This window comes from Vespa mandarinia, chromosome 5 (assembly GCF_050613455.1).
Source record: "Vespa mandarinia isolate Hongniang chromosome 5, ASM5061345v1, whole genome shotgun sequence".
NCBI lineage: Eukaryota > Metazoa > Arthropoda > Insecta > Hymenoptera > Vespidae > Vespa > Vespa mandarinia.
The window spans coordinates 1,915,534-1,930,706 of record NC_140814.1 but is presented as its reverse complement, the minus strand read 5'-3'; the positions used below and the strand labels follow the sequence as shown (position 1 = coordinate 1,930,706).

At 30.7% G+C, this 15,173-nt stretch overlaps 2 protein-coding genes across 5 annotated transcripts in view; both read right to left on the bottom strand.

Annotated features, from left to right (window-relative positions):
• The window catches only part of LOC118441856 (disintegrin and metalloproteinase domain-containing protein 10), a 37,087-nt gene extending 35,164 nt beyond the window's left edge, over positions 1-1,923 (bottom strand). The window contains exons 1-3 of one of the 2 annotated variants that reach the window (XM_085657440.1): positions 1,828-1,923; positions 1,223-1,427; positions 289-566 (exon numbers count right to left, since the gene is read on the bottom strand). The gene's annotated coding sequence lies outside the window, so the exon portion shown is untranslated. Of the gene's footprint in view, positions 1-288; positions 796-1,222; positions 1,428-1,827 lie in introns of those variants that run through there. The other variant, XM_085657439.1, reaches the window with a different exon arrangement.
• A 439-nt stretch (positions 1,924-2,362) lies between these two features.
• Positions 2,363-14,029, bottom strand: LOC118448193 (neuronal acetylcholine receptor subunit alpha-7). 3 transcript variants are annotated; one of them, XM_085657444.1, is made up of 12 exons: positions 13,510-14,029; positions 8,426-8,562; positions 8,026-8,180; positions 7,677-7,860; positions 5,713-5,929; positions 5,123-5,257; positions 4,313-4,482; positions 4,028-4,160; positions 3,780-3,944; positions 2,965-3,087; positions 2,729-2,887; positions 2,363-2,613 (listed from the first exon to the last, which is right to left on the bottom strand). In XM_085657444.1, exons 1-11 carry the CDS (start codon positions 13,568-13,570, stop codon positions 2,745-2,747), a joined length of 1,623 nt encoding a protein of 540 aa, XP_085513570.1. In that variant the 5' UTR covers positions 13,571-14,029; the 3' UTR covers positions 2,363-2,613; positions 2,729-2,744. The 3 variants fall into 3 exon arrangements, with proteins under 3 accessions (XP_085513570.1, XP_085513572.1, XP_085513571.1); XM_085657445.1 differs by lacking the exon at positions 2,363-2,613 and adding an exon at positions 3,344-3,422 and having other exon boundaries at positions 2,750-2,887; positions 13,510-14,023; XM_085657446.1 differs by lacking the exons at positions 2,363-2,613; positions 2,965-3,087 and adding an exon at positions 3,344-3,422 and having other exon boundaries at positions 13,510-14,022.
• Between the last annotated feature and the right edge of the window lie 1,144 nt (positions 14,030-15,173).

Genomic DNA, 15,173 nt, shown 5'->3' with positions numbered 1-15,173 from the left:
GGGGGATGAGATATGAGATACGGATGTGTTCAAAGCAAGAAAGACAGAAGGATGAAAAGGTGGAAAAGGATGAGGGAGGAGAACGAGGAGGAAAAGAAGAGTAAGAAGGAATAAGGGAAACGAACACGCATGTACATATGTGTGTGTGTGTGTGTGTGTGTGTGTGTATGTATAGGTATATAATACAAGGTTTTACTTATGTAGTTACATGAAGCACGTATCGCGCGTGCTCGCCGATTCTCGCGTTCTATCAAATTCTCTTTCTCTTGCTATCGCGTACACACTTACCAAGATGCAGCAACGGCAGCAACAGCAACAGCAACAGTAGCAGCGGCGGCGGCAACAACTTAGGAAAACGAAACCACAGTTGTTGCCACAGGCGTCCTTTCCTTCTTGATACTGGACTCTCTCGACGTTCATAGGGCGGAGCGTTCCTCGCGTTACAGTGCGTTCGCTCCGATATGAATCGCGCGCACCATTACGTGTCACAGGAGCGGCCCTCCGAATGAGTGAGTGCGTGTGTGACTATCCCTCGCGAAAACGAGAGAAACAAAGAAACCGGGGAACTGGAAGGAAACAGAGAGGAGACCGAGCGATATATAAACTGTGTGTAGAGAGAGGGTGAGAATGTGATAGAGCGCGATGAGAGGTGAGAGAAAGAGAGAGAGAAAGAGAGAGAGAAAGTGAGAGAGAAAGAGAGAGAGATGAAGAAATAAAGAGGGAGAAAGAAACGTCAAAAACACAACGATACGAATAGCAACGCGTTCCGCGTCGAACTGACGAGCCGCTCTCGTGACTCGCGTAAAGATACCGAGGACAACGACTTCCCCCACTATTCGCCGCCTTCGACCCAGCTGTGTGCTTTCTCCCCACTCCGTGCGATGTCTCTTCACCGCACGCACCGGTACTGCGCTTCCTTCATTCGTCTTCCCCCACCAAATCAACTCATCGCCCCACTCCGATACCACCACCCTCAGACGAGCTTATTCGACCCTCCTATCTTTAACGAGCCTTCCTCTTCTATTTCACCCTATCTCTTTTTTTATCTCTTCTTTATCTTTTTCTCTCTCTCTCTCTCTCACTTTCTCTTGCCTTTGGTCATCTCTTTGCCAGCTACTCAACGCTCTTTGACCACTATCCCTCGCAAGTCGAGCTTAGTTCTTCCTCTCTTCCAAGAACAAAGTTTCAACGAAGAGAATACTTGATTCTCTTTCTATCTTACCTTCTTTCTCTTTTGCCTACATTTTTTCCCTCCTTTTTCTTTCTCCTCTTCTTCTCTAGTATTCGATCACCACATGCCCTTTCAACAACATTCCTTCGGAAGTTCAATACGTGAAACTTTCTTTGATTATCCAAGCTGCGGTCAGTGAATCTCTCAATATTACGAAAAGACAAGATGTCCTTCGGAGGGAATACATTTTTGGATTCTGAAAACAGTGAATTTCGATTCTTTTCTACGATACAAGTAGAAATTTCGACAAAATTTTCATCAATACGAATTTATGGACGATAGATATTTTATAAATATTTATCGAACGCGATGATTTCTTGTGTATTTTTTTAATAATTTTTTTTTCATATGTATATATATATATACACGTACCTACACATATTATTTTTGCAGTCATTATTAAGTGTGATAAAAATATTTATATCTAATAAATATATGATATATTATGAGTAGAAATAAAATACGAAAAGTGAAATATATCGATGGACTACTTATGTGACCTATCAAAAAACCGTTAACGAATTGAAACTAACGTATAAAACAGTGATACAATGTAGCCAAACATAAAATACAAATGAACAAAACATAATTCTTACTGCCAACGTCGTTGAAACTATTTGTTGATATTTCTTCGTTAATACGAAAAGGGGATTCGTTCCTTCCAGGCATTTCATTGGCCAATTGAAAAATATTCCCTGTTATGATTGGCTGCAATCTGGAGAGAATTTATATTCTAAATATCAATATTACAAATTTTACCGCCAAATATAATACCTATTGTGAAAGTAAAATAAAATATAATTTCATTAGATTTTATCTTCGCTCTCATCTAATTCAACAGAAATAAAATATATATTATTGTTAATACGTTAAAATATTATTCGAAAGTTTTTAGGTTATGTCATATTGTGATGTCGATATTCGTTGACGTCACACGCTTGACAGGTGTCTGTAGATATCTGTGGCAATTCAAAAAGAATTTATTATGGTAATTACTTAAATAATTTTTATATTATAATTAAAAAAAAAATTCATCGAAATGTACATCTACTCTTTTGACATTTTTTATTGTAGGCTCGTTACTTTCGAGAAGAAGATATTGATGGTATATTCCTTTGTGTACATTATATTTTGATATTATTTATTATATATTAAAATATGCTATTTATACATATATATATATATTTTTTTTTTTACTTACATCTTTACATATATGTACATTATTAAACACTTATTTAACGATCCAGATTTGTTCCATTACAGAATTCAGGGAATGTTTTTACCTATTTGCTCGCAATGGTCAGATTCGTACCTTAGATGAATTGACCATCATTATGAGGTCGTTAGGTCTCAGTCCAACGATTGCAGAATTAAATAAATATCTTAAAGATAAAGGTTGGCTATACCAATTGTTGTTCTTTTTTTGCAATCATAAAGACTTTTATGTTAGTTTAATAAATTATGTAATAAAGTATTAAAAGTTTTGCTTTTATATACCTTAGGTGGAAAAATGTCATTCGCTGATTTTCTGGAAGCCATGCATTTGCAAACAAGAGCGGAAGATCTTCCAAAAGAAGTTATAGAAGCTTTTCAAGCTGCAGATACTGCTCATACCGGTACTATACCTGCACGACAATTGGCTCACATGCTTCTTCACTGGGGAGAAAAATTAAGTAACAAAGAAGGTAAGTAATTGTAAGAGAAAATGTTCTAAGAAAATTTATAATACGTACAAAAAACTTTATACGTATTTGTATTAAAGTTGAGCAAATCTTTCGAGAGGCCAATGTATCCATCAATGGTAATGTCAAATATGAAGATTTTGTAAAGATTGCCTGTGCACCAGTACCTGACTACTATTAAGTATATAAATTTTTGGATTATAAATCTTTTATATATACTATTTGAAGATATTTATTACTATGTAATTTGTAACACTTCTATATAACATTATACCATTAAAAGAAACTTTTTTTGGCTTAATATTTTTTAACTTTAATACTCTATATTTTTTATAAGAATTCAGATTAATTGTAAAAAAGTAAATATTATAAACAGGCATTACTTGAAATTTAATAAAATAGCAATTATACCTTATTATTTATTACTTACTGAATTATCAATTGAATTATAGCAGCTGAGATAGATGTTCGTATATAATACTCGATATAATATTTACAATGACGTCTGTCTTTAACAAGTAAACTTATGATTATTAAATTCCACAGTGTAAAAAAGTATAGACAAACATGCTCTTAATATTAGCCGCACGAAAAAAAAGAAACCACAATCGAACTATACAACAAGTTCCAAAGTCTTCTTTTCTTCTCTAATTACTGTCACTCTAATACTTTAGTATTTTTCATATATTGTACGATTAAATATAATCAATACACTGAACAATTGTAATTTGACGTTTTATACAAAATTGACTTTAATAAAATTTTAAATAATTTTTATGATTAGCCATCGTTTTTGCTCTCCGTAGTAGGAGGTGAACCGTATAGGATAACAGCTGTGCTAACGATAGTCATAAGAAAAAAAATACCTAACAATATACGATCGCTAACAAGAGCAATTTGTTTCCATTCTAATTCCGTTCTTTCTCTTTTATCTTGTTCGGCTAAACGCCTCTCGTTTCTCTCAATAGTTGCATGCACTCTTCCCAAAATGCGAGTCCATTGAGTTTCCAAATTATTATCTTTTCCAAAATCTAAAATTCATTAAACATGATAACACGATTAGAGAATATCTGACAAGATATAAAAAAGAAAAAAATGAAACGAAAGAACTTACCAAGATTAGGACTGATACTGTCACCATCCTGCTTTCTCTTAACGTGCTTAGGTGACGTCATTTGTTGCTGAGGTAAATCAGTTTTAGAATGTAATGGACAACTGTTTACCTTTCTCATCGATTCTGCGGATCCCTGATATAATTGTGACGAATTTTTAAATCCGATGAAAATGTTTCTTTTTTATTATTCTTAATTTTTTTTTTTTTTTACATTAAAAATTTTTGTGTTACTCGCAATAACAGTATTTTAATATATTATATTCGATAAAAATTTTGTCACATTACCGGCTTATTCTCTTCTTGAAAATTAAGAAACACTATTCTTGCCAACTTGTGTAGAAATAACGATCTCACAACTTCGGGTACTCTCGTGCCACGATGATGTAAATTCAAAGTCAATACCGCTAATCCTGACGCGAACGACACGAGACAAATGCTTACTCCATAATAGAGACCTAAATGCGAAAAGCAAAATGCATAATGGCATCATTAAACATATGTACATACATGTATATGTGTATAAATTATATACATATATATATATATAAAATTTAAATTAATGATAACAAAAAAAAAATATTTCGCAAACCCAATGATAAATCCTACCGAAACGAGAAAAGAACTATATTTTCAAGAGAAAAAAAACATGATAAAACTCTATTTTTTTTACTTCGATTTTTCTTTCTTTTTTTCTTTTTTTTTTTTTTTTTTTTTTTTTTCTTTGAAGTTAAATAGAAACAGAGTTGCAGGGTATCGATAGAATTGTCACTATTTATTGTTCCAATATAAACGTCGGCCCAGTTTCTTCAAGTTCCACGCCAACGTATTTGAAACGTCACTGTTAGACGCAGGGATTCTCAGTAATCATATTATTGAGAATGATCTTGATTGGCTTCTAGATTATTTCATATACACAATTTTAAATTACTTTATACAATACTGTATACATATATTATATATATATATATATATATATATATAATGTTTCAAAATTGATGATTGAAACGTTAGAAACATTGAAATTTTCTTGAATTACTATTCGTATCTAAAATTTAGATTTAGAAAAAAAAAAACAAAAAAAGAAAAAATACTAACTTATCAAAGGCGTCTTTTCCGTCGGTGGAAGAGTCTCGCGTATTGTCATGAGGAAGACAGTCATCGAAAGAAGAGCCGAGATTCCAAGAGTAACTTTTTCTCCAGATTCCGAAGGTACATAGAATACCAGTAGAGCTGCACAAATATAAGGCCCACTGATAAAAACTTTTGCCCTCGTGAAATTTTAACTGTGGAATATCGAATGAAAGGTTTTAAACGGATCGTCGTTTTCTAACTCTAGAGATAAAATCTTTTATGAGAAAAAGAAATAAAGATAAAATTATTCTTTCATTCTTTTTTTTTTCTTTTCTCTTTGTTCTTTTTTTTTTTTTTTTTTTTTTTTTATTCATCGTTTCCTAAACGTTTCTCGTTTAATTAAAAAAAGTCGAATAGAATGCACACACATCCCCATAGACATGCACACATATACAAATGATTTAGTTTGTCTAGAATATTTGAAATTACAAAGATGCGACAGAAGGAAAAGAAAAAAAAAGTCGTTGAGAAAAAAGGGACATTGAAAAAAAGTTAGCTTTTACAGAAGGCTTTAGAATATAATAGAAAAAAGGATATATTACTGTATAACTCACCGATACCGTTGATAAGTATGCAAGGAAGTATGAGATTGAAGACGTAAAACATTGATCGCCGTCGTAAACGGATCTCATAAGTGATATCCGGGTAAGGTTCTGGACAACAGGAGTAATACTCGATATTTCGTCTGGCAGAAAAATCGACGAGATCGAATTCACCGTTTGCTTTGTAATTAGTTACGTCGCCTTGTTCGCTCTGTTTTTCAAGTTCAAGCTGAAACAAAATACACGAAGAAAAAAAAACAAAAAGTTAAAAAGAAGAAGAAGAAGGAAAAAAGATTAAAACTTACATCAGTTATATCCTCGAGTTCACTTTTTTGGTCTTTTTTCCTCTTTCTTCTTTTTTTTTTCTTTCATTTAAATCTAATTATTAATTCGATCACACTTCGCCGTTAAAAGGGCAGAAGAGGGAGGGAAACAGAGAGAGAGAGAGAGAGAGAGAGAGAGAGTTATGCGTCGTGAAAAATGGCTTCAACCGAAGAAGATTGAAAAGTAGGAAAGGAAAGGAAAGGAAAGAAAAAGAAGAAGAAGAAGGAACAGGAGAAGGGGGTGATAGGTAAAGGAAAAGGAGAGAAAGAGAGAGAGAGAGAGAGAGAGAAGAGGAAAGAGAGGGCTCACCAATTGAGAGAGTGAATCTGGGCTTGCATTGAATTCTTCTTCCATACAGGATTAAGCCCTTCGATCTGCCCGTTCCCTTTTCGACGACGTGGCGAACTAACATTTTCGATTTGCTTCTCTAAAATGATTCAACCGATCGTCCAGACGCTCTTGTCCATAGTTAACACGAACTATACACGTCACGAATGGGGATACTCATGTTTTTTAATCTGTTTTAAGATATACTTCAGTATAAAAGAAATCAACAAATGGATATTTCATTCGATTAAGTATCTTTAAAATGATTAATTTTTGTCGATCAAGTGAAATGTTTCTTTCTTTTTTTTTTTTTTTCTTTCTTTCTACAAGGCAATTTGTATCATACAATTAATTACTAATAGTAAATAATTCGTATCAAATGTATTTTGTAATCTCTTAATGAGGTGGGGGGATCTGCCCCTGTGTGTAAAACCTGTAAAAGTGTTTTGGTTGACTAGCTGATAGAAAAGTTACTACCTATATACTGTTAAATTAAACCATAACTCTCTGACGATGTAAGTTCCGAACGACTATGTTGATTTTCCTTTGGAAAATTGTTTGCTAAACTGAATTGAGAGTTTGAAAATATAATTTTAAACCAACAAAATTTTGTTCGCTCGAGGGTAAGATAAAAACAAATGGAATATATGTATGTACGTTAACCAATGGAGACCTTAAAAATAGTATAGAAAAATTTATTTATTCATTAGCCGACATAAAACTTTGTGGATCGTAGAATTGTCGAAGAGCATAACGTTGGATTTTAGATACAACATCTTGAATATTAACACCCGTTAGCAAGCTTTTTTTTCCATGCCCGGTTGGAGTTAATTATCTGGAAAAATCCGCAGGGACTGCGCTACGTAAGGATTTTTTCTTTTCTTTTTTCTTGTTTCTATTCTTTTTCTTTTTCTATGTCGAACAATAAATTGTTAAATATCTCAAAAATTCACGAATGAAATATTCCCAATATTTTCTTATTAAATCGTAATTTAAATTCTTTTTTTCAAAAGGAAACAAATAAGATCTGTTTTATACGGATTAAAATTAGCTACCCTATATATATATATATATAATTTTTTTTTCATTTCCTCTTTTTCTTTTATTTTTTTATTTTTAATGAAAAGAATTGTTGAAAATATATTAGCAGTGATTATAAAAGTGGTCTGAGTCAAAAGTTAAAAAAAAATAAATAAATAAAAGAAAAGAAAAATTTAATTTATTTTATAGTCCATATAATTGTTTTCTTTCTTTTTTTTTTGTATAATTTTTGACTTAAACTACTTTCACAATCATCGATTTACATACTAATATACATGATATACCTGATATCCGTCGTAAGTCCAAGATGCCCATTTCAAGGCACACCTTTGCTCATCGAAGGGAAAAAATTCAACATCTATGTCACAGCTGCTACGAAAAATACCATGACTAAGCCATACTACTTCGCCCGTGTGACTGACGATTACGTTTGTATTTATAATCGCTGAACTGTACTGTGGATCTGCGCTGTACAAAAATATTTAACGAATCCTTGAATCGCCATGTTCGATCATTCTTCTTATTATAATTCGATTAGTATATATATATTTTCTATTGTAATAGAGATAATAGATATATATTACATTGGGATATAATTAACGCGAATAAAAAAAAATCTGAACACCCGCTTACTTGTTATAGAGTATAATATCAGGTCTCCAAACGCGATTGTATGGAACACGAATTACTCGAATTCCTGCGAATTCCGAGGCGTTCCATTTCAAATGATGATCGGTCCAAATTTGTGTTACCCAACAATTAGTGGTTAGTATTTGATTTTTTTCATCCTGTCATTTGAAATGATCGATTTTAAATAATGATAACAATAGGATCATCGATACTGTCTTTTATATATGTATATATATAAAATATATATATATATATATGTAAATATATATATATATGTAGAAAATCATTTATATGTATCAATGGCGTAGGTAGTAATACCATACTCAAATGCACTCTCAACGTTTTATACGTATACTATATAGATTATTCATTGTTCAAAGAATTTTTATGGTCTATCACTCACCACATCGATTATATGATGAAGAGAAAGACCAAAGATAACGGCCAAAGGTTGAGAGGAATTTTTTGCTGGTCTCACAGCTGCATCGTATCCCTCCAACAAGTATTTTGTCAATCTGTATTCGTGTTCATCACAGAAACCTGAAAGAGTAATACCAAAAAATGTATTACGTTACGCGTATAATTAACTTACATTACATTAAAGTCTTTCAGACTTTGAGATCTTTTATAATTATTAAAATAATTTTCAGATTGACAGTATACTTTTATTTATATACATTATTGTAAGATTGTATAAACTGAAGATATAATAAAGCGGGAATAAATATAAGTCGAAAATTTTTATGTCAACAAAATTTTGATCAAATTCTTTACGATTTAACGAACTTCCCTATATGTAATATTTTAACCAATTCGTCAAAGCTAAAGATTTCAAGTTAATTTAACACGACACTCTTTCCTACACGAACTACTTCACCTAATCTTCGATAGTTACATCGATAGAATCGTATAGACGATAGTTACGTCTATTGTGTCCAAAAATCCAATTCGTACGTTATCTAATCCTCCGTAACTCTTGACTCTTCACGTTTATCGAGAGCACAAAGAGAAAATAAAAAGCGTCGACGAGAACGAAGGAGACCAATCCGTACAAATGACACATCTTCCCTTCATTTTTCCTACCTATTGTAATTACAAGCTAATTATAATTATATCGTCGAAATCTATGATTTCTTATCCAACTGTGATTAGCAGAATATAATTTTCATATCTTCCGATAATTATCCCTCCCTTTTTACATAGAAAACTTTTACCAAATATTAATTAGTTAAAACATTGTGTCCTTATCGCCGTGAATATTATTATTGGTTCAATGATAATAATAAGAAGAAGAAGAAAAAAAATTTATGAAGTTACGAAAGACAATGAAAAATGAGATTAAATCGCTTGTGCGATTATCATCCTGAATATTCTTATAAAATTTCAATGATAAAAACAAAAAAAAAAAGAAACGAAAAATAAATAAAATGAAAAATGATAAGAAAAATTTCAATAATATCCAAATTTTCCAATATTTTAATAATGATTCTTAATTGAATTCAATAATGAAATAATCATTCGATGAAACACGTTAAATTTTCCGTATAATATCTGGCCAACAATTTGTGTTAAGTAATAAACAAATCAAAAGTATTTGTTTCTAATGTAATAAAATCTGATAGATTTTCGCGAGTTGATCATTCGAATTATTCAGATTGATAAGATATATACATATGTACATACATACATATATGTACATGTATATCTCTGACATGATATCGAAGATCCGACAGAGAAGTATCGTTTCAAAAAATGACGAACACAGCCGAAGGGAACATCATCCTTCGAAATGTGATAGATGTTTCTCGCATCGATTCACGCGACAAATTGCATTTCGAGAAACACATATAGGTGTATACATGTATATATGAAACACACACGAAATATATATATATATATATATATATATATATATATATATATTATTTCCCTTCATATTCTTCTCCTGTTAATTTTCAAAAAGATTAAAGATTATGACTCTCTCATAGATATTATCTCTAATTACCAAGATATCTGATAGCCAAACTAATAAGAGAAATCTGATAAGAAATGTTCCCTACAAAGTCATTGCAAATAAAAACATTAAATTTATGACGATTATTAAGACGATAGTTTATTGTTATTATTATCATTATTTTCATAGTAATGGTCTCTCTGATATCAATGTTTTCATTTATTTATTATTATTATTATCATTATCATTATTATTATTATTATTATTATTATTATTATTATTATTATTATTATTATTATTATTATTATTATTATATACAGAATACGAGAGCCTTTCCATAATACTTCATGCGTAATAATGGCAGATTGGGGAAAAATAGAGAGAGCAAGCGAGTAAAAGAGAGTAAAAAATTGAGTAGAACATTTTGTGAGGATAATGAGATAAAAAAACAAAAAAAAAATCCTCAAAAAAAATTTTATTCTAATCAATTTTACCAAACGATCGCTCTTTTTTTATTCCGGTTAAATAATTCGCGCAAAAAAAATTATGGTAAAGAGAATAAAAATTATTCAAGATGACAGCGTATGACACGCCGCGGACTAAATTATTCTAATTTCGCGCATAAATTTCAAACGATCAATACGTACATATATACACACATACATACATACATACATACATATATATATATATATATACAGATAAACGCTTATTGTTTCGCCACAAACGATTCTATCGATTCTATTCGATAAATAGAAAATCGATGGAAAAGGAAATCGAATAAATGAAAGCGTCGCGATTCGAACGAAAATTCTTCGACTATTTGAAGGAGAAAGAGAGAGACGGAGAGAATGAAGGGGTAGGAAGGAGAGAGAGGACAAGTAAAGAGAGGAATGAAGATAGGCCAGAGAAATTTGTGGAACACGAAACTCATTTACAACTCGATCGAATGCGATAATATTCTTGCAGGAAATCCTGTCGAGTTGAACGATCGAATTAACGGACGGTTAGTTGAAATGAGCTTTAATCGGAGATCGAACTTGTCTTAATCGATCTAGTTATACAAAATAGTTCCCGATATTCGTAAAGGCTTGATGAACAATTTAGTTTTAGAAAAAATTGTAATTTCATTTTTCAAAGTCGTTAAAATTATAACAATTATACTCTGTATGTATGTAAATACACTATATATATATATATAAAGTTATTATATAGAAAGAGAGTATAATTATTATAATTGCATATATGTATATATATATATATATATATATATATATATATAAACAAAGAAAAACTATATGATAGATACATGTACGAAGATTTAAATATCCCGCTTAAAACGAAAGTGATGACGGTAACACGTGATTTCGTGCGTAAACGCGCCGTTTTCCAAATTACAAACAATACGAGTTATTGCAAGAAATGTACTAATATGAAAACAATCGATCCATCCTACTCCATCAACTTCTTCTTTTTTTTGTTTCTGTTTATTAGAGAACAACGAAAATACGTATTTTATTTCGTTCTCACTTTTTTACGATTACTCGAAATGCTATTTTTTAAAATACAGTTTACGCTTTTCATTGTGAGATCGAAAAAAGTCGGAGTTTCGTCGAAAAGAGCAAATGAGTGCTCTTGAAAAAAAAAGAACAAGAGAGAAAGAGAGAAAGAGAGAAAGAGAGAGAGGGAGAAAGAGAGAAAGAGAGAGAGAGAGAAAAAAGGTTTCGAATGAAAGCCAATGACAGAGTACGATTAGTAGAAATTTCATTGAATCGAACATTTCGTTTCGGTTCATTCAAAGATAGAAAAATATATTTTTTCTCCAATTTTTTTTTCTTCTTTTTTATTCTGTGTTCTTTTTTATTCTTCTTCTCCAATACGTAAATATACATTTACGACACTAAATTAGTACCATTTACTGTTCATTTGTCAAATTTGCATTTAAATTAGACGATCTCATTATCCAAAAAAATTTTTTATCCAATATATACTTTTAATGATACGCATAAAAGATAACGTTGAAAATGTAAGCTTGAATATGAGAGGAAGAATTTCACTATCAGCTCATACCATTTTATCTTTTATATTCTACATATATATTATATATATATATATATATATATATATATATATATATATATATACATGTATATATATATATGTATAAATATATACATATATATATATGTATATATATATATATATATGTATGTATAAAACGATGTCACTCGTTTGATACGTTACAGGCATGAAATCAAAAAGAAATAATAATTTACTTCGAATGTGATATCAATATGAATTATTACATATTGTGAAAAGCAATACATATTTGAGAAAATTAATGAATTTCATCGGCTATATTAATAATTAAATTATTGTTAATAAAATCATTAATAAAATATTCTTGAAGAAAAGATTCTGAAAAATATTAGTAATATAAAAATTTAAGCGGACATTATATATATATATATATATATATATATCCAATCAATAAAAAAATTATTTACAATAACAAATCTTACACACATTTATATTTTAATCATACGTCAGTCGTAGTCAAATGTGCAAGCATACTTTAACAATGCGTTAATAAATGGTATACGATAAAAAAATTAAAGAGAATAAACTAATTTATTATCAAAATATAAGATATATTGTACTGTTACTATAACATCATGATTGATACTCCTCCGTAATAATGAAGGAAAAGGTGATTGAACAGATAGGCGTATATAATAACTGAATATGGAAAAAAAAAAAGAAAAAAGAAAAAAAAAATCATTTAGAAATTATCGAGCACCCATAAATCGTATTCCTAATTGAATTTTAATCAGACTGAAAGAGTTTCGATCGAACGCGAAGATAGATGATCGAGATAGATTATAGTTAAAATCTACTCAGAAATTTTTGAATACGTAAACGAGTTGCCTTACCAAATCCACTACTATCAGTATCCACCGACATCATACGTTTCGATGAAAACGAGAAAAAAATAGAGTCGAGTGAGAAAAAAAAAGGAATTCTTCGTGGAAAATAATTCAAGGAAAATCCTTGACCCCCCCGTCGATCGAAAAGTCCATATTTGTGAAAAAATTCGAAGTGGTAGAGTCGGTCGGTCGGTAAATTAGCTGATATTTCGAAGCGACGTGCATCGTTTCCAACTTGTATACGTTATAACTTAAATTAAAAAGTTAAATTAAACCAGACGAACGGATAGATAGACGAACGAACGACTTTCTCTATTGTTATAATTTTTTTATTCGATTCATGATGAAAAACGATTTTGATTTTATTATCATTATAATTGAATATTATAAAATTTTCTTAACATACAAATATTCGATCGAAGCAAGAACAAAAGATTCTTTATAGATGGATAAAGAAAGAAAAAAAAAAAACGACGTTTTTTGGGTGGAACACTAGAAAAAGGAAGAAAAAGAAAAAAAAGAGACGAAAAAGAAAGGTGGGGAGGGAAAGAAATAGAAAAGGATATCGTGTCTTTCGATGATAGAAAAAAGTATGTGACCACTCACCATTCTTAAAAATAACCGCCAAAATTCCGTACCAAAGGAAGAGGCCAAGAGAAGGCGACATGGAGTTGAAGGACGACTTAACCGCGAGACCGCTCGTCTTTCACTGATATCCGGTAGTTGAAAACCACGGTGCAATTTCGTCCCTGAATCCCGCGTTACCCCTACCGTCGTCGTTTCTTTCAAAAGGAAACTCGCGCAGGCGTTTCATAACAATACAGATACGAACGTCGAACGATGTGTCCTAGGAAAGAAAGAACAGAGTGAGACGAATGGAGATAGATAGATAGATAGATAAATAGATAGAGAGAGAGAGAGAGAGAGAGAGAGAGAGAAAGGGAGAGAGAGAAAGGAAGAGAGATGAAAGAAAAAAAAATTGGAAAAAAATTATATCAAAGAGAGGGAGGAATCAGATTAAAAAAAGAAATCAGATTAAAGAAAATAATCATTTATATAAAAGAGAGAGAGGAGAGAAATCAAAGAAATCAGATAAAAAAAATAATCATTTATATAAGAGAGAGAGAGAAAGAGAGAGAGAGAAAGAGAGAGAGAGAGAGAGAGAGAGAGAGAAATAGAGAGAGAGAGAGAGAGAAAGAGAAAGAAAGAGAGAGAGAGAGAGAGAAAGAGAGAGAGAGTGAGAGAAAAGCAATTTACCATTACAATTTTCTCACGAAACACATACATTTATATTGAATAATTTGTTCGCGATTAATATTATCTGTAATTTCTCTATGTAATTAGCAAAAAAAGAATGGGATATATAATCGTCATTGTAACAGCGAACGCCGTGATGAGATTTACGATCTATCAAAACGTCGGATTGGCTAATTACGATTATCAAAATTATTCATGATCGAATTGAATCGAAATGGAATATCGAAATGTTAAATAGATGTGAAAATGCAATTAGGTTATAATATTAATAGATTTTGCTTTATGAAATTATGTGCTAAATCATACTTATTTTTTATGGCTTTTCGAAAAAATATTCAAAAAAAAAAGAAAAAGAAAAAAGAAAAAGGAAAAAAATTTCTTTAACAGATTTTCTGGTAAAAATGAATAAAAGAAAAAAGAATACGAACGAATATGCGTGTACGCTTTAGTCCAGCGTTAATACGCGACGTACATATATGCATGAACATACGTGGAAATAAAGCTTTCTTTCTCGTTTGGAATTATTTGAGAAGGCTCATAAATGTTTAAATCTCGAATATACAATTCGAAGCATCGAGGCGAAAAGAAAATATGAGAAGAAAAAGAAATATATACATCTTCTGTTGAATTTTATTTCGTAATCGGATCACGAATTAAATTCTCAACAATGCAAATCCAAAACGTTTTTTTTTTTTCTTTTTTTTTTTTTTTGAAAACAAATCGTCAATTTTGTTTTTCAAAAAATTTTTCGAGAAAAGCAAATTTTTCATGTGAAATATTATCCAACGAATTAATTGATTCAATGGAGGATAATTCCCTACCTGAATTCTGACCAATACGATCGAAGTTGCATCACATGCATCATAAATTCCGATCGATTATCGTTTGTTTCATCCATATGATTACCTTTTGTTATTTATATATAGATTTTCATACAAATAAGTAACACGTTAATTAAATTTTTAATATTTCAAATTCTAAATCGATGTGTCATATTATATCTTTTTTTTGAT

Coding starts and splice junctions, on each gene's coding strand:
- LOC118448193 (XM_085657444.1), bottom strand. CDS start 13,570: ATGTCGCCTTCTCTTGGCCTCTTCCTTTGGTACGGAATTTTGGCGGTT. Junction 5,930..7,676: donor GGACTTACGACGGATATCAG/GTATATCATGTA, acceptor ATTTTGTTTCAG/CTTGAACTTGAAAAACAGAG. Junction 2,888..2,964: donor AAATACGTATAAAGTTTTTT/GTACGTATTATA, acceptor TTTTCTCCCCAG/TGAAGAAGCATGTGAGCCAA.